General features: G+C 38.1%; 1 protein-coding gene across 11 annotated transcripts in view; it reads left to right on the top strand.

Annotated features, from left to right (window-relative positions):
* The window catches only part of mbnl2 (muscleblind-like splicing regulator 2), a 144,017-nt gene extending 126,037 nt beyond the window's left edge, over positions 1-17,980 (top strand). For 7 of the 11 annotated variants that reach the window (XM_063048427.1, XM_063048420.1, XM_063048422.1 and 4 more), the window contains one exon: positions 14,228-17,980. In XM_063048427.1, the coding sequence (XP_062904497.1) occupies positions 14,228-14,367 (140 nt within the window). In that variant the 3' untranslated portion in view covers positions 14,368-17,980. The remainder of the gene's footprint in view (positions 1-14,227) is intronic. The other 4 variants (XM_063048430.1, XM_063048429.1, XM_063048428.1 and 1 more) reach the window with 1 other exon arrangement.
* Positions 17,981-18,546: the final 566 nt, after the last annotated feature.

The raw sequence follows: 18,546 nt of genomic DNA, 5'->3' as shown, positions 1-18,546 counted from the left end.
TATTGACATTCAGATTCTTCATTTTTTATTTAACTTAAGGAGGTCTCATACTAAAGGTTTTGTAACAGTAGAATATATAATTGCAGCAAAATATCATTCTTCATAGTAGTGGGCTGCATTTTCTCTTCTGTAATGATTCATGGAGAAGATATTCTGAATGAAACTTTGAAATTTCTTGTCTTACTATCATTATAACGTTACTTTTTCATGTTTAATATGGAGAATTAAGCAAAGGTGTGTAAAAAAAAAAAAAAAATTATCTTTGTTTCCAGTAGTTAGTTGCTGCTTACCACATGAAGACAGATCATTTCCAGTTCCACACAGGTCCCAACCACACTGTTTTGTTGAGACCTCACAATGTGACCTCTTCCAATTTTCCTTTCATCCTTGTTTGCTTCTCCAATTTCCTACCCTTATAACTCAATGTTTTGGCCATTGACTTGACACTGGCTTCTGGAGAGTAATCCTGTAACTCTCATTACTCTCCCAATTATACCAACATGGCATTAAAATAGATTTTAAAAATATTGTCATCGTATTGATGCTTTTAGGGAAGTCCTACAATTTGGCATAAATAGTAACTGTGTATTGTGAAAGCAATAAATGCACTTGTTTCTTTTAAAATTATTCCCTCTAACAACTGTTTCAGGATCTCATTTTGGTGGGGAGGGTTAGAGGCTGTGCGCAGTGAGGTAGGAGAAGGAGTTCCAGTCCAATGAAGTAATCCTTTTTCAGAATACAGACCATGTTTAGGCTACGTAATCTGAAAGGAAATGTGGTAGTGTTCTTCATAAGCTATTGCTTATCATGGATGACTGGTTACCAATAACAACTATTTTTCTTGGAATCTCAACGTAGTTTTCAGTGAACTTAGATAAGAAACTGAAATATACTTTTATCTCAGTTATCCAAAATTATGTAAAAGGATGTTTTTCAATAAAGTAGTTGCCACTTACAGAACAAGCAGTTCCAACTTGAGAGGGTCCTTGTATTTCCATATTTTATTTACTGTGACGTGATGCTCTTTATTTTTTATTTAGAGATACAACACAGTACAGGCCCTTCCGGCCCAGTGAGCCCTCGTTGCCCAGTTACACCCATGTGAATAATTAACCTACTAACCTGTATGTCTTCAGAATGTGGGAGGAAACCGGAGCATGCCGCAGGAAGCCCACAGACAGCGGCGGGAACTGAGCCTGGGTTGCTGGTGCTGTAAAACGATGAGCTAACCCCTATGCTACCATGTCGTCCTTTATGCTTTCTACAACAAAGTGTTTCCATGGGGTAGTTAATAAACAATTCTCTTATTGCTGGATTTTTTTTTGAAAACTGTGCTAAAACATACTGCCCTCATAGTAATACCCTGTAATAGAAATAGAATGCTAGTTTAACACAAGTAACAGGAAAAGGGGAGGAAAAAAATATTTTAATCAAATGGGGAGACACAAGAGAATGCAGATGCTGGAATCTGCAGACAAAGAGCAGTTTGCTGAAGGAACTCAGCATGTCAGGCAGCAGTCATGAAGACAAATGGACAGTCCACATTTTGGTTTAAGACCGTGCAGCTGACTTCCTCCACCAGTTCATTATTTTGCATTTTAACGAAGCCATTGGCAACCTGGAACTGCAGTGGTCTAGTTAGACTTAGTGCCATATATTCAAAATGCTGGAGGAACTCAGCAAGTCAGGCAGCACCCTTGGAGGGAAATAAACAGTTGATGTTTCAGGCCAAGGCATGAGTCCGGGTGAAGGGTTTCATTGTGAAATTTCATGTGCTTATTTCCCTCCATAGATGCTGCATGACCTGCTGAGTTCCTCCAGCATTTTGTGTTGCTCAAGATTTACAGCATCTGCAGAATTTTTTGTGTCTGTCATTAGACTGTTAGTGCTTCACATTTTTACCAGAGCCATGAGGGGCAAAACCTGTTGATTCATATCACGATGCCATCAGAGTATTTGTAGAACTGATTTAACTATGTTCAGTTGAAAATACTGATAAAGCACAAAGCAGTATCTTTGAATAGCTTTAAGTACTTTGATTTTATTTTTTTTTAATTCAAATTTAACAATCCTAGGATTTTGCTGTTTCAGACCGCGCCCCCCCCCCCAGGAAATTGCCTGCACGTTTATTCATGATTGTAATGTTGCACTGCTTTCTTCAAAGCTTTTATATTGCTTATATAACAGCTCAAGGTTTGCATGTTCCTGTTCTTCATTTAGGGCTCAGCACTTACATTTGCCCAGAATGCCTCTCAATCATTATTGTAATTATACCGAGAAATGGATCGCAAATAGTTCCCTTCCCCGTCATTCACACCACACCCATTGTGTGTACTTAAATAGATACCAACATGGCATTAAAAGAGATTTTAAAAATCTCTTTTAATATGCTCAGGATTTCAGTATTTATTCTTAACTTTCAGTATCTACTCTTAACTTTTTTTTCAATTACATTTACATTCATTCAAAGCATTTTGCTGTCAAAGGATTGCAGTATGTTTGGGTATCTGATGCAGAGTTTTTTCATATATGCATAATTTAAATTTTTTTTAATGTATTTGGTCTTGATCACAGAAGTTAATGGTGCTTCAACCATTTTAAGTCAACCTACTATGATCATTTAAGCTTAATACAGATTAAGTTGAAAATTGTGGAAAAGAAAACTTAATCTACATCTTTAATGTCTCCTTTGTCTTGTGTTTTAAAACTGCCTTTTTCTGTCATTGCAATGCAAAACTAAACCTAGCACTGTTTGCTTGTTATACTGACCTACCCTATTCCCCTGTGGTATGTCTTCTTTCAACTAACTTTCTGTTCAACCTGCTGATACCCCATCCTTAATCCAAGTGAGTGGAAGCTTTGCTCATCTGTCGTGACTTCAATTCGGGCCACTGTTCTTACCTAAGCTGCTGCTTTCTGACACATGGGAAAGGTATGCTATGGTGATTCTGGCTAGACATGTGCTTTGCATTTTTTTTTAACAATCCAGCTAACAGCTGCTATTATTGTGCTTGCCATGTTCATAATATTTCTGTTCTATACTTATGCTTAGAGAATAACATTTTATGACTAACTTTAGTCAAAAGGTAATCTGTGTGACCTTACCTAATCTTCTCATCCCTGATAACAGGCTGCATGCACTAAAAGCCATAGCCAATGCAATGTATAATCTGTGTTCTAACTGTGAATGTTCTTGCTGGATACTGCAGTTTCACCCAACACGAGTGATTTCAAAGTACAGATTTATGAAGAGTCTACCAGGAAAATGTATTGACAGTTAAATAATGTTGTTCCTAATTTTGCTCAGTGTTCGGGGTTTAATATGAAGTTTTACATATGAAGGTTTATAAATGCTTATATGTTAGTTGAAGTGGAAGTAAGATACCATCATTTGGCAAAAAGTGACTAATAACCTGTTAGGTTTTCTTTGATTTGTATTTGAAAACATATTGACAAATTTGAAAAATAATTTTAGATTCTTAAGGAGTAACTGATACCTCCGTCTGGTGTATTTTGCTATGTTCTCAAATCCGGTTCACATGTTTTACAAACTATTGGTAGTTCTGCTTCAAAGTTTCTCCATTCATCAATATTTTTCTTACCGCTTTGCCATTACAATGCCAATCTTTAGTTGTAATTCTTGGAAAGACAGCTTAGTGAGAGATGCTCATGTACTGGTTCAACAAATGTACACAGCAGATCAATTAAAGTTCATTATAACAGGAACATGATATCACAGTAAGTCTTGAAACATTCATCACTCATTTCTACATTCCTTCATGTCCTTTCTAACTGAGTTAGGGAAGTTGCTATCTCTTTTCCATTACCATGATCTTAAATTAGAGTTGACACATGAATTTTCCACATTTGTGATTTACTGTGTTGACACTATAGATCATAATGGCTAACATTGATAGGTGCACCAACAAATAAATTGCACAGAATTAACTGTCCTCCGCCAGTTTCGGAGCACTGAAAGAGCTGAGGTTGGGGAAACTCTTGAACTTTGAATTTAAACTTTGTGCAGCTTATGGGAGGACATGGTAGTTCCAGTCTGATATAATGGAAGTGTTTCTGTGTTACTTCCTTTCATCCCTTGGTGATTGTGTTGTCACCACTTGGGAAGTTATAGGTGGCATCATAGGCAAGTACTACCCCACTTAGTACAATTTATTCACAAGCATTTGGAGAGATTTGGTAATTTTTTCTGCAATTATTTTTCTCACTTGCTGTCTTTATACCACCAAATAAATTTTCTCACCAGTCTTCATAAGTGTAAACTGTTGTCAGGTAGTTTAGAAATAATTTCTAATCTCTTATCCCAGTTTTTCGGGGTGGAAATTAAGTCTCTTCTCCAAACCTGGAATGGTTTGCAATTCAACTACAACAACGAGATAGAAAACCCATGTAAATTAAGAGATTTTGAACAGTATTAGAAAGTAAAATATGTGTAATCATTTCAATATGTTGTCATGCAGCAGTCTTTGTGGTTAGTTTTACATCCATGTCAAGAGTAATGTTACAGATTGCCAGAAGGTTTCAAATGTGACTGAAAGCATTTTTCATCCTAGAAGAAGCTGTGATTCCTCTGTCTTAAAGGAATGTATTAGCTAGTTCAGTGCCTTGTTTTAATTTAAAAGAATCAAATTTATCAAAATAACTTGGCTTTATTTAAACACTAGGTATTGATTGCCAAGTAAAATAATCATGTAACTTAAATTAGACAGCTTGGAATAACAAGAAGCAGATATTCCACATGGCATGTTCACTTGCTGAACTGAGTAAGAGTGAGGAGTGTGCAGAACAGTGTGAGTGCTCTAAATCCTTTGGCCCAACCTGTCTGTGCCAACCAAATTGCCTACCTGAGCTTGGCCCATTTGCCTGTTTTGCCCATATCCATCTAAACCTTTCCAATCCTTATGCCTTTTAAATGCTACAATATTTGTAGGTAGAAACAGAAATAAGAGCTAAGACAAGTACTCTAAAATTTAACCAAATAGTTTTTGGGAAATCCAGAGAATATTTGCAATTTTATTTTCATTGATCTGTCAACTGGTTTATTGACAGGTCCAACAGCAGGGGAGCTACGTTGCCTTGGTTGTGGCAAGGACTAAGTCTAAGCCGCAGAGTCACCTGTTGCAGTCACCAGGGGGAGGAGACGCTGTAGGCCATGTGGGAGGGAGCAGGGGGCACATTGGAATCTGTTCTGGATTGAAGGCTGGCTCTTCCATTATTCACCCAGTGCAGCCCTCCAATGCTGATTGAGTGTTGCTCTCCGACGCTTGCTCAGTGTTGCCCTCTGGTGTTTGCTCTGTGCTGCCCCCAGTGTTCACTTGATAGAAGAACAAGGAGGACTCTCGGACTTGGGCTGTATTCTTTTAATTTGTGACTGTATGTTTTCTGAAATTGTAGCCATATGTGCTATGTGCTGTCAGTATTGTGTTTCGTACCTTGGCCCCGGATTCATGTATAGTTGAATGATACTTGAACATGAACTTGTAGATTGAAAGGGTGGCCCAAAATAAGTCTAAAACTAATCTGTATGTAAAGTAAGGGGAGGTGTTTAGACAGATTGTAGGGTGAAGAGCATTTCTTACGGGAGGAGAAATTTAGAGATAGAGTCCAAAGCTTGTTTTCTGAAGTTGGTGAATAGACAGAGCATTTAAAGTTGAGGTTGTATGAGAGATGTGAAATACATGAATCATTTTAGGAGCATTGCACTGCAGGAGTCTGATCACTAAAAGTCATGATTAAAGGTTGACATGTACCAGAGTGGAAATAGTTAGATTACGGTCTAAAAGCGTAATTCATTTACCTTCACAAACAAGAGAAAATCTGCAGATGCTGGAATTCCAAGCAACACACATAAAATGCTGGAGGAACTCAGCAGACCAGGCAACATCAGTGGAAAAGAGTACAGTCGACTCAGTCCTACTGAAGGGTGTCAGCCTGAAACGTCAACTGTTGAAAGATTGGAGCGACTGGGCTTGTATACTCTGGAATTTAGAAGGCTGACAGGGGATCTTATTGAAACATATAAGATTATTAAGGGATTGGACACGCTGGAAGCAGGAAGCATGTTCCCGCTGATGGGTGAGTCCAGAACCAGAGGCCACAGTTTAAGAATTGGGAGTAGGCCATTTAGAACGGAGTTGAGGAAAAACTTTTTCACCCAGAGAGTGGTGGATATATGGAATGCTCTGCCCCAGAAGGCTGTGGAGGCCAAGTCTCTGGATGCTTTCAAGAAAGAGATGGATAAAGATAGCGGAATCAAAGGTTATGGGGATAAGGCAGGAACTGGATACTCATTGTGGATGATCAGCCATGATCACAGTGAATGGCGGTGCTGGCTTGAAGGGCCGAATGGCCTACTCCTGCATCTACTGTCTATTGTCTACTCTTTTCCATAGATGCTGCCTAGCCTGCTGAGTCCCTCCAGCATTTTTGAGTGTTGAATTCATTTACCTTCCTTTCTTTCTTTAGCTTTGTATTTCCATCCTAAATTCAGATGGGGTGTTTTTATGAACAACCAGTGGTTCATTTAGGCATTACAGTTTAATTGTAAGCCTGAGAAAGTGAGGGAAACAAAGAATGCACCCGATCAATACTCATCAATTTTTATTTGATTCTGGGGGGGGGTTCTTTCTAATATATTTTGATTTGAAAATGAGAATGCAAGGACTAGATGTGGACAAATTAACATGGCAAACTTATGGTGCAAAGATGAAGTATTTTCAATAGTTCGATACTTTTAAGATTAGAATTGCTTGATTAATTTTCAACTGGCACTTTGTGGTGTAGGATTTTGAAGATGGTGTGAGGCAAACCGTAGTTAATAAAGTGGTGAACGGGATGAATATTTAAATGATAAACGTAACTAATTAAGGAAACCCATGAACAAGAATCAATTGCATTAGAACCCATTTTGTTTGAAATGTTTCTTTAACATAATTGACAGTAAAATACATATTTTCATTTAATCCTGGATTATAAAAGGAAACTAACTTTGCATGCTTTGGGGGACAAACAGTAATTTGAAGAAACTTAATATTATGAAATTAAATAACAATAGAATGTTTGGTATATTCTAATGTAAGTTAAAGCTTTGTACAGCAAAGGAGAGATAAGCTTCTTAAAAGATGATCAAGAAAAAGAACTGGGGAATAAGCTCAGGGCTTTTGCTCAAGGTCAAACAGAATATCCCTCTGATTGTGAGGATGTTAATGAGGCCCAGTCATTAAATTCAGCAAAGCATTAGCATTGCAGCTCTTGGGGAGCATTTACTGAGTTCAGAGTTCTTCTAAATAGAATTTGTAAATGTGTTTATTATTGTGACATGTACTGATGTAGAGCAGAAAAACTTGGCTTTGCATGCCATCCGTACAGATCATTTCTTCACATCAGTACAAAGCAATAACAGAATGCACAGTAAAGTGTTACATTTACAGAGAAAGTACAGTTCAGGCAAATAGTAAGGTGCAAATTTACTAGGATAGAGATTGTGAGGACAACTCTCTTATTGTGTCAGGAAACCTAATCTTATATCAGTGGAACGGAAGTAGTCCCTCAGCCTGAAGGTACATACTTTAACACTTTCGTATCTTCTGCCTGATTGGAGAGGGAAGAAGAGAGAATGATGGAGTTAGGTGGGGTCTTTGATTATATTTGCTGCTTTACCAAGGCAGCAAGAAGTGATATAACTCCTCCCGTCCTTTGCACCTCCTGTCCTTGGTACTTTTCTGACCCATTTCACCATCTGCAATTAAACATTTTTCTTCTCTGTGTTAACTTCGAAGATGTAACATGCAAGTCCAGTAGTGGTTCTGCCACTTAAATGCCCTTCTTTGTTTCCCCCCTTGCATCTGGACTTGTTGATTGCTTAGAGTTTACAGCAACAGGATAGGCCACTTGTGCCAAATGCGTTGGTTGGACATGGTCGAACCAAGACAGGCTGTTAATGATGTTCACTCCTAAGAAGTTGAAGCTATCAACCTTCTTTCAGATACACAACCTAGTATTTCTGGTGCCCAGCATCAGCAGCTGGTTATTTTGGATTATCCCGTTCAAAACACCCTCTCCACTGACACTTCCAGCTTTTTCTCTCATGCATAACCTGTGCCTAGTCTACACCCGCTACCTCCCCTGGTGTAATGATACATTTGTATCCCAACAGCACAGACTCCTCAACCGCCAGTTACATTTTTGTTAAATAGTGTGGGTTTTATCAGCTCTAAACAAGGAGCATTTTTTTTTACCTTTCTAGAATATAACTTGTTCACACACATAGTTACAATTCGTTCCAGGGAATTAATTTTAGAAATGTAATTTAATGCATTCAGCTTCACTGCTGCCTCCCAACACAGGTGTAAAAATCTGTTGAGTCCCGTGAAATTGTATGTGGGCTGAGGTTTTCAATCGGTAAAAGCCTGGAGGTAGTGGCAGCATCAAATACTTCTGAAGTTGAATATTTTAATATCGCATTTTGATGCATCACATTATTGAATATTGAAGTATTCTGAGTGTAACAAGTAATATTTTCCTACCATAAGCAACAGTTAAATGTTTGCTCTTTAATCTAAATTCATATTAATAAAGAAATGAAGATAACATAAGATCAGAATTTACAAATAAGCATACGTCACTGACGTTGTGCCTTGAACCCTAAATTTGTAGTCAAATAGTCAAAGAGTAATATTGAAAGGTAGCGCTTTCTGAGGCCTTTGAGTGGTGAATATTTTTTTTCCCCAGGGGTTAAAGTGTTTCAAAAAGATGTTTTTTTTATTACCTTAGTCATCTTGGTTAAAACGTTTCACCATCACATCAAAGAAACCAATAACAAAATCTAGACCTATCCCTCAAGTCCATATTTGCATTCCTGAGATCATTTAAGAGCAGTTTTCCTAATTTCTTGGCCTAAATTTATCCCATTGCCGGCATTACTAAGCCAAATTGGCTGATCAGTTGTGCTTGCTTTATCTTGCTGTGTATGAATTGTCTGCTGAGTTTGTCACTTATCAACAACAGCAACACTGAGATAGAACTCAGTTCCCTTTGAAATGATGTGGGATATTCTAAGGACCTAAGGAATAGAACTGTATATCTGCAACAACTTTTTGTTGTACTGAGGTGCTATCAAAAACAGCTGCTGATCCTTCTGCAGAGCTTTCAAACTTAACCAAGTAGGCCATTTCCACTGTTTCCATGTTTGTGCTGATACAATAAATACTTAGTGGGATTGTGAATAAGGTGAACATTATAAAGGGGCTTTGAGGGGATGTAGATATAGTATCTATATCCTGCTGTATTCTTTGACAACCTTCCTCACTATCCACAACTACACATTTTTTTTCACTTCATCTGCAAACTTACAAATCAGACAACCCAAATCATTGGTATCTATTACAGGCAAAATGTCACCAGTTACAGAGAGCTAGTTAAGAAAACCACCCTTCTACACTACCATCTATTTTCTCTGACCAAGCCAATTTTGTATCCAGTAATCCACTGTGAACCGCCTACCATTAGGAACCTTGTCATATTCTTTATTAAAGTGCATATAGACAACATCTACTGCCCTAACCTCATCAATCATCTTCTCTTCTTCAAAAGATTCAATCAAAATGGTGAGATACAATCTCTTCCTCACAAGGCCATGCTGACTACCCCTATTCTCTGGTCTTAGCAATGGCTAGAGGACACAAAGATCTCTACCAAGGCCTCAGCAATCTCCTCCCTTGCTTCCCTCAGTATCCTAGGATAGTTCCCATCAGGCCTTGGGGATTTGTCAACCTTACTAATCTTGGGGTTGAGAGGGAAAATAAGTCAGCCATGATCAAATCGTGAAGCAGACTTAAGGGGTCAATTGGCCTAATTCTGCTTCTGTGTCTTATGGTCTTACAGGTTGAATGAATGGGAAAGAACATGGCAGATGCAGTGTAACGTGGACAAATGTGGGATCCACGATGATGCAAAACAGTTGTGTAAACGGTGACAGATTGGGTAATGTTGTTCAAAGGGGCCCTTGTACATGAGTCTCTGAACACCAGTATTTGGGTGCAGCAGTTTATTAGGAAAATGAACAATATGTTGGAAATTGAAAAAATATAGATGCTGGACGTTAGAAATAAAAAACTGAAAGTGCTGGAAATGCACAGCAGGCCAGGCCGCATCTTTGGGAAGAGGATAGAGTTAATGTTCCAAGCCAAAGATCCTACACCAGAACCAGGCCTGTTTGCCTTTACAAGAGAGTCTGAGTACAGGAATAAAGGTGCCTTACCTCGGTTACATGGGTCTCGGTGATCCCGTACCTGCAGAGTTGTGTACAATTTTCTTGTTGTATTGCCTAAACAGGATATACCTATCATAGAGAAAGTAAAGTTTCACGAGACGTGTTCCAGGTTTGTCTTGTGAAGAGAGATTGAGCTTATTAACATTGTATTCTCAAGAGTTTAGAACAGGGGTTCCCAACCTCTTTTTTTAATGCCATGGACCCCTACTATTAACCAAGGAGTCCATGGACCCAAGATTGGGAACCCCGGTTCAGAAAAATGAGAGGAGATTTCACTGAACTTTACAAAATTCATACAGGGCTTGACAGGCATTATTCATGGGTGCAGGCAGGTGTATTTCCTGGATGAAGGCCGAGCAGTGTGGTGGAGTGTTGTTTCTAGGATGATGCATGGGGTGTTTCCTGGATGCAGAGAGAACAGAGGGGATGTTGTCCTGGACTGTAGAAGTAGAGCTCCTGCGGTGGGATGAATGAGAATCAGAATCGGGTTTATTATCACCGGCATGTGACGTGAAATTTGTTATCCTAGCAGCAGCAGTTCAATACAATACATAATCTAGCAGAGAAAAAAAATTAATAAGTAAAATAACAAATAATAGTAAATAAAACAAGCAAATCAATTATGTATATTGAATCCATTAAAAAAACAGAAATACTGTATATTAAAAAAAAAGTGAGGTAGTGTCCGAAGATTCAATGTCCATTTAGGAATTGGATGGCAGAGGGGAAGAAGCTGTTCCTGAATCGCTGGGTGTGTGCCTTCAGGCTTCTGTACCTCCTACCTGATGGTAACAGTGAGAAAAGGGCATGCCCTTCGTGCTGAAGGTGCTTAATAACGGACGCTGCCTTTCTGAGACACCGTTCCATTCTGAGTATGAAGTGGAGGCAGTGCAGATGTTGAGTCAATGATCAGTAATGATCTGGAAGAAAAGCACAGCATACTCTGAACACCACATGGCCAACTCTTACACCTATTTATCTTCTGTTCCTACTGGGTTTTGTGGTCAAAGGGGCAATGAATCAGTTGAGTTCAAGGCAATTGTCTCTACCAGCTGAACAAGCCAAAGACCAAAATGATAGTTAGACTACATCAAGAGCTATGCTTGAGTATCCATTCCAGTAATTTTTCTCCAAAGTATCCCACTTGCATTTAGGGATAGCACCCTGCTCGTTTAGATGCACATGTTCCACCAGACTCATCTGTAAATGTAATACAGTCGTTAAAGTCAAGATCAAAGGATTGAGATCAAGATCAAACCACTCATTAATACTTTGACATTTGTATTTCAAGTTTCATGTTACAGTTATCAGCTGCATTGGAACTCCATGGTGAATGAGAAATGGCCTGGCTCTTTATCTTGTGAAGAATGTTCTGACCCAGAAATCCAGATTGTCCAGTGTTAGGATACATCAGTGTTTTCCTCAGCATCAGCATGCAATACTCAAGAAGGAACTGGGGTATCAGGCAGATTTTTTTAGAACATGCTCTCTAGATTTGGGAATCTTAAATCAAAAGAATCACTGTCAGTTATTCCATTCAGAGTCTCATTGGATTAGTAGCAAGAGTACGTCTCAAGTTTACCACTTTAGGTGCTACTGAAAGTTGTGATGATTTTGGGCAAGTTGACTGACTGAACACACATACTTTCCAAGGAAAAAAGATAATCACATTTTCTTGAACCTCTGCTAGTAGTTAAGGTCCTTTGCTAACTCCCTTTCTCTAAACACCCTTTTGTAATAAAACAAATAGAACAAATTTCATGTCATATAAGACAGTGATAATAAACCTGAAACTGATTCTGAGAGAACCTTTGATCACTAAATACTTCAAATAGATCATCCTTTCATTGCCATTTTGGCACATCTCTATGCCACCCATTTCCAAAAGGTAGCCCTTTTGGCCATGGTGTCATTTAAAGATTTAATGTTAGAACTTCACTTATAACAGAGGTGAGTTTGTTTTTCTGATTATATGACCTCCATGTGAAAAGCCTAGTCCAGTGTTTGAACTGAAGTGAGATTCTCTCACATCACCACCTCCTGGCCGACAAACCAAACCTGGCTCAACCAGTGATCTGCTGGTGGAACTCAGAGGGTAGGGCAGCATCTGTGAAGGGGAGATAATGTCAGTGTTTTGCTTTGACACCCTTTATGAGGACTAAGAGTAGAGGTGGGAGATGGGAGTGGTGAGACTGGAGTCCAAGGCAGTTGGTGGACTGAGGTGGGGTGTAAGAAGACAGACAGTTTGTGTCAGTTAGGGAAGGGTGGCCAGGGTGGAGGTGGGAGAGAGAGGCAGGTGAATGAGGATGGAGACTAACAAAGAGAGAAAATGAGAGGTAGTTTGAAGGAGGGGCGGGTGAAGGTGGAGACAAGCAGAAACACAAAGACTTCCTTCCAATGCTGGGCTCAGTTAAGTAAAGGAGGTGAGAATGGGAACTAGTAGGGCAGAGAGAAGCAGAACCAATAGGGAGGGGGAAGTCTGCTCTGTGTGTAGAGGGTTAATGGAACCAGGAAGGAGGTTGGAAAGGGGACAAAAATGGAAGGACCAGACAGGGAAAGGAATGAGTGAGCTGGTGGGGGTGGGCTACCTAAAATTGGAAAACTTGATATTCACACTATTGGGTCATAGGTTACCCTGGTAGAATAAGAGCTGTTGCTCCTGGCTCATTCCTAAACCTGCAGGGAGCAGGGCCACATCTAAAATGGTACTCAGATCCAAAAACCCGGCTCCGTTGACAAATAGGGACACAGTTGGGATATGGGTGCTAATCGTTCTTAGCCAGTGAGGCCAAACAATCTTTAAGTTTCAGCAATGCTTCATTGTGCATTTGAAACTTGTTGACTCTCAGCCACTTACAGTCTGCTGTTCTGATGAGGGTTAATTAAGACTTAATTAAATTAATTAAGCAACAAAATATTGCCTCTTGTTGTGTTCTCATTAGATTGTGATCAGTTTGATGGGTTTCTAGTGCTGCTGAGCATAAATGGCTGACTTCAATAACCTTTATGTGTCCACTGTAGCTAGGGTTTAAATTGGAGTTAGCGAAGTACTAGTGAGAAATGAAATGCTGCTTGTAAAAGACTAAGTTGAGTTTATTGTCCGATGCACAAGTATATATACATACAGGTACAATAAAAATCTTACTTGCAGCAGCATCATAGGTACTTAACGTCAAGTACTTAAGAGTATTTGCTGGATAGATTTCTATTAAACATAAATTAGACTCGATTTCTACAAGAACTGACACAAGTAACCCAAAAAATAAAGCCCATTTTAGTCCAAAGTGTCGCTATATTGAGGTAGTGACTAGGGTTATGCTGGTTGGTTCAGGAACCAAATAGTTAAAAGGGAAGTAGCTGTTCTTGAACTTGGTGGTGTCGGACATCTGGCTTCAGTATCTCCTGCTCAGTGGGAGCTATGAGAGGATGGTATGGCCTGGGTGGTGGGGATCTTTGATGATAGATGTTCCCTTGTTGGGGCAGCACTTCCTGTAAATACTACCTTTGGTGGGGGTGGTATGCCATGATGTATTGGGATGAGTACGCTACTCTGATGCTTCTTGCGTTACTTGGTACTGAGCTATATTGGCAAAACCAAAGGTCCAACAGATTGGATCTTCATGTTTAGACCCATGGAATTAGTTCATTCCTCGGTTCAGCAGGTTTAAGGTTTAACACTGTCCAGTTTGAGATTTAGACAATTACAGCGCTGGACAAAGGTGCCATTAAGTAGTTTATAAATCCCTGATGAGAATAACGATCTGTGCACATTTGTATGCATGTGTGGTTTCCATAGCAACCTGCATGTGTCGTTTGATGCTGTCGCGCCAGTTATTTAGGAATTTATATGTCATTCCAATTATTATAGATCCTGTCCTCTTCCCTGTGTCTGCATTACCTTAAGCCTCACTAAATCCCTTTTTTCTGTATTCCTAACAGATCATGCTGAAATAGTGAACCCGAAGCTATTGAATTCCCAGGACATCTCTATGGAAACTCACGAACAAGCTTACTGTAAATACTACCCTCTTCACTCCCCACCTGCATCCATATTGGGCTTACCACAGCCAGCATGCTAACTAAATTAAGACACATTCTATTTAGATTAAGCAAGAATACAAGATCTTGATGGGAAATGCATTATCAAATTTAAGGATATAGATGATTTCAGGCACATATTTAATATTCATATATCCTGTAAATAACTAGCACTTAAGATAAATATTACAATCTAGGCAATGGTAATCTAATTTCTGATGTCTCATTTTGTGAAGCTGTTAAACCATTACATTCTGTAAAGAGTGTGATGTGGTTCTATTGTTAATAATTTGTTGTCTGATATCATGGTATACAAAAAACAGCACCTGCTGAGTTGGAAGAATCCCCATGGACATTTATACAAACAGTACACAAAACTCTGAGGGTTTCAGTGCAAAAAAAAATGGGGTTTTAAACCTTTTAATAGCCTAATTAATTACTGGGAAAAATAGCATTTGATCAATGATGATCAGTTTTTATTTTCTAAAAAAAAGACTATTAAGTAAACTAAATCTTATAGATGTGAATTATGAAATAACTCCAAGGTTCTTATATTAATCTGAAATATTGCACAGACATAATGACTTGCCAAAGCTTATTGTATATTGATTGCTGATGCTCTTGATGCCTTGTTGTGGTAATATGAGCAAATCGTGAAAGGACGTCTTTCCAGTGCATTGCAGTCATTTTTGGATATGTAGTTCCTACACTGAGAAGTTGGTTTAATTTACTGAGGCAGCTTGTTTCAAAGCTTGAAGAATCATGTCATAAGTGAAGTTCCCACTGCCAGTCCTGCAGTTGTCTTTTGGGTTTGCACAGTGGAACTTCAGTCGGTGCGACTGGCTGCAAAAGCAATTGATTGTGGAAACAGCAGGTCAGTTTCACTGCAGCGATAATAATTTTGGCCACCATATTTTCTGCATTACCAAAGATTCTTCCAACTCCAAAAGATGCACGGTATTATAAAGTCACTTATAATCTAGTACATGATTTATGTAACAGTGCCTAAAGTAAAGAGGGTGGGGGCAATTATTCACAAATATGTGCAAAGTGTAAGTTTTACCAAAATTGCATTTTGTGTTTTCTCATGTTAATGATGGAGACTGAATTAGCTGGCACAATTCAAAGAAAGTATAGTTGAAGTACACAACAAGAAGAATTAATTTTTTAAAAAATAATTATTCTTTTTCTAAGAAAAGGCTCTTCCCAAATACACTCTAGTTTCTCACTAATATCAAGAATGGGGGCTGGTGATTCTCTCATCCTTTCAAACAAATTACATCATAAAACTGTAAATTTGATTATTTTTTCATTCTGCAAGTCACAATGTGATTGTGACTCTAATATAAGGTTTAGAAGTAACATTGACATAAACACTGTTTCACAAAATTTATGTTGTAATATCTCAACACAGAAACAAAACAAGGATATATACTAAGGTTGGCTCAGAACCCTAATGTAACCTTGAATTCTACCATACAATCTAAATACTGTTAAATCAATCAGTAACTACATAAAGTCATCAGAACATAGCAAACACAAAAACCTATAGCTTGGTAATTTTCTTTTTTTAATTATAGTTTATATTTAAAGAATTCTTTTTAAAGTCTTAGAAGATCATAGATAAGTCCATCCATTATAATGCTTAGAAGTTAGTTAATAGTTTGATCAGAATCTCTATTGTGTTCAAAGTATATATTCCATTTTCATAATAGGTTTACCTTTTTACAAGATTGGTTTTATGATATGAAATGTTAATGGTTTTATAGTAGAATTAATACTAAAGATAACATGTAATGATTTTGTTTTCTTGAAACTTTTATTGAGGATTAATAGTAGTAGTAACATTTTTTTAAAATCCTGCTCTTATACTATACATGCAGAGCTCAGTCCATTACCAAGTCAACTAGACCTGCATTTTATAGTGGTAAAACATACCATTAACAGATAAGAAACTATGTCACTACGAAACTTTCAGAAGAACAGTGCAGGTGAACAGTTGTCGTAGTTCAATGCTAACATCATAATAACATTTATGAGCTATTTTTAAAGTCACATTTATTCTCAATATCCATCATATTTCTTTTTCTGTTTTTCTGTAGAAGGACAAAGTTTTCTACAGATTTCTGATGCTATAGCAATATTTTCTGTTATGAAATGGTGCACTCAGCTTAAAAGCTTGTTGCACTATGATAAGTGAGCACCACTTGTGGCCACAGCACTTATCCAGCGCACTTAGTTTTCTAAGGCCTCAGACTCAAACTTGTAACAAAATGTATTGCCTAACTAATATTTTAACACACGTAAGTTGATCCTTAACATGAAATAATCATGTCACAATAATGGCAGGATACATGTGTACTTGTGTAGATCTGTGTATTTTTTTTAAACTTTTAATGTTAGGTAACTTGTCTTTATACTTCTGTTTTTTTCCAACTGATAAAAAGAACCATTTGATCTGCAGATATTGGCCTTTCGCCAACTGTGTACTGTCAGATGGTATAAAATTGATACTGTTTGAATATTTTTGACATTCTCACCCAAGGAACAGATTGGTTTGTGTCCGTCGAAGGGTTTGTTGTTTTCAGGAGTGTTGTCACTATCTGAGAGTTGAAATGCAGCTGAACTAACTGATCCTGGTCCTGATCCTGGTCCTGGTAATGTAATGTACGGATATGTATAACAGATCTAGTTGCACTTATGTACATAATAATTATGTAATAAATAAAACTGTCTTTATATTGTAAAACCAGGGCGGAGGTTTCTAAATAGAAACTAAATCCTCCGTTCAAAACTTTGTCATGAGAGACAGTTTGACGTGAATTGTAACTGTTTACTGAAATATAATATATTTCCTGTTGGAATTCTAGGCAGTTAACACAAACTATTTTTTAAAACTATATATAAAATTGTATGCTGCAGTTTTTTTTTAAGAAATGAACATTCATGCCTCTACTAGGGAGCACTAACTATAGTTAGTCTCTCATGCTTGTAGCTTGCTTTGAGCAACAATAGAAGATAAAATATTCAAACATATCATACAAATCTGACAGAAACAACATCCTTCCTTAGGACACAACATCTTCAACCCAACAGGAAGTTGTTATGTACCTGTTTCACTCACTGTACCATATTTACAACGATAACTGGGTTGTAATCTCAAGAATTGCTTTGTCAGGCACCACAGTTTACAGTCACTACTCTGCGATTCCTGATGCAGGCTTCTGGTTAGAATATTAGTGCTAAGTTGAACATGACTCAGGCTGTTTTTTGCAACAGTTGCCTGGTAAGTGTTCAGTTCAATATTTTACAAAGCCAGTTTGAAATCTAGTGACAGCGGCCAAATAAGTTTACTAGCTATGCTGTTTGGTGAATCTTAGTAGTTGAAGAATGTAATATCTCCATTCACACACACACAAATGGAGTGCAGTTAGTGGTTCATTAGGTGTAGTAATATGTCACTCTGCAATGAAACAATTGTCTGTACACAGAGCCTCCACTTCCCAGGTATACAGTACCGAATTTTTTTTCTGTATTACTGCCAGATTATATACTGTTTATGGTTTAGTTATGTTGAATGATTCACTGTTTTATTTCATAAGATGCAACTATTTGTTTATGACCATTGAGGGGAAAATAAATAAATATTTGGGAAAAAAATTGTTGTATTATTTCAGGAGTCTTGATTATCCATTCATACAGCTGATATATGGTTCAAGACCTACAACTCACATTAAGCTCACATGCCGGAAGTCGCAAAGCAAAAAGAAAAATGCAGATGCTGGAAATCTGGCTTAATGTACTTCACCGCTCTTCCCTCCCACCTTAATTATAAATTCAATAGATTTCCAAATCCAATGTGTCCTGAAGCTGATTTTTTTTTCCTTTTTCAAAACTGGTTTCAATGATCGTTCCAACTTCAGAAGGACATGGAGGGTAGCAAGATCAGGAGGGATGATATTCTGGAGCATGTTGAAATCAAGGAAGAGGTGTTGGGGCACTTAAAGGGCATTAAGGTGGTTAAGCCCCTAGGCCCTGTTGTCAACTATCCCAGGTTATTGAGAGAGGTAAGTGAGGAAATTGCAGGGGGTGTTGACAGAGATCTTTATGTCATCATTAACGAGCAAGGTCCCAGAGGACTAGAGAACAGCCAATGTTGTCCTCTGATTAACAAGGGCAGTCGAGACAAACCATGACTTTATAGGCTGGTGAGCCTTCCA

This window comes from Mobula hypostoma, chromosome 5, assembly GCF_963921235.1.
Source record: "Mobula hypostoma chromosome 5, sMobHyp1.1, whole genome shotgun sequence".
Classification (NCBI taxonomy): Eukaryota; Metazoa; Chordata; class Chondrichthyes; order Myliobatiformes; family Myliobatidae; genus Mobula; species Mobula hypostoma.
This window is presented reverse-complemented; position numbering and strand designations above follow the sequence as displayed.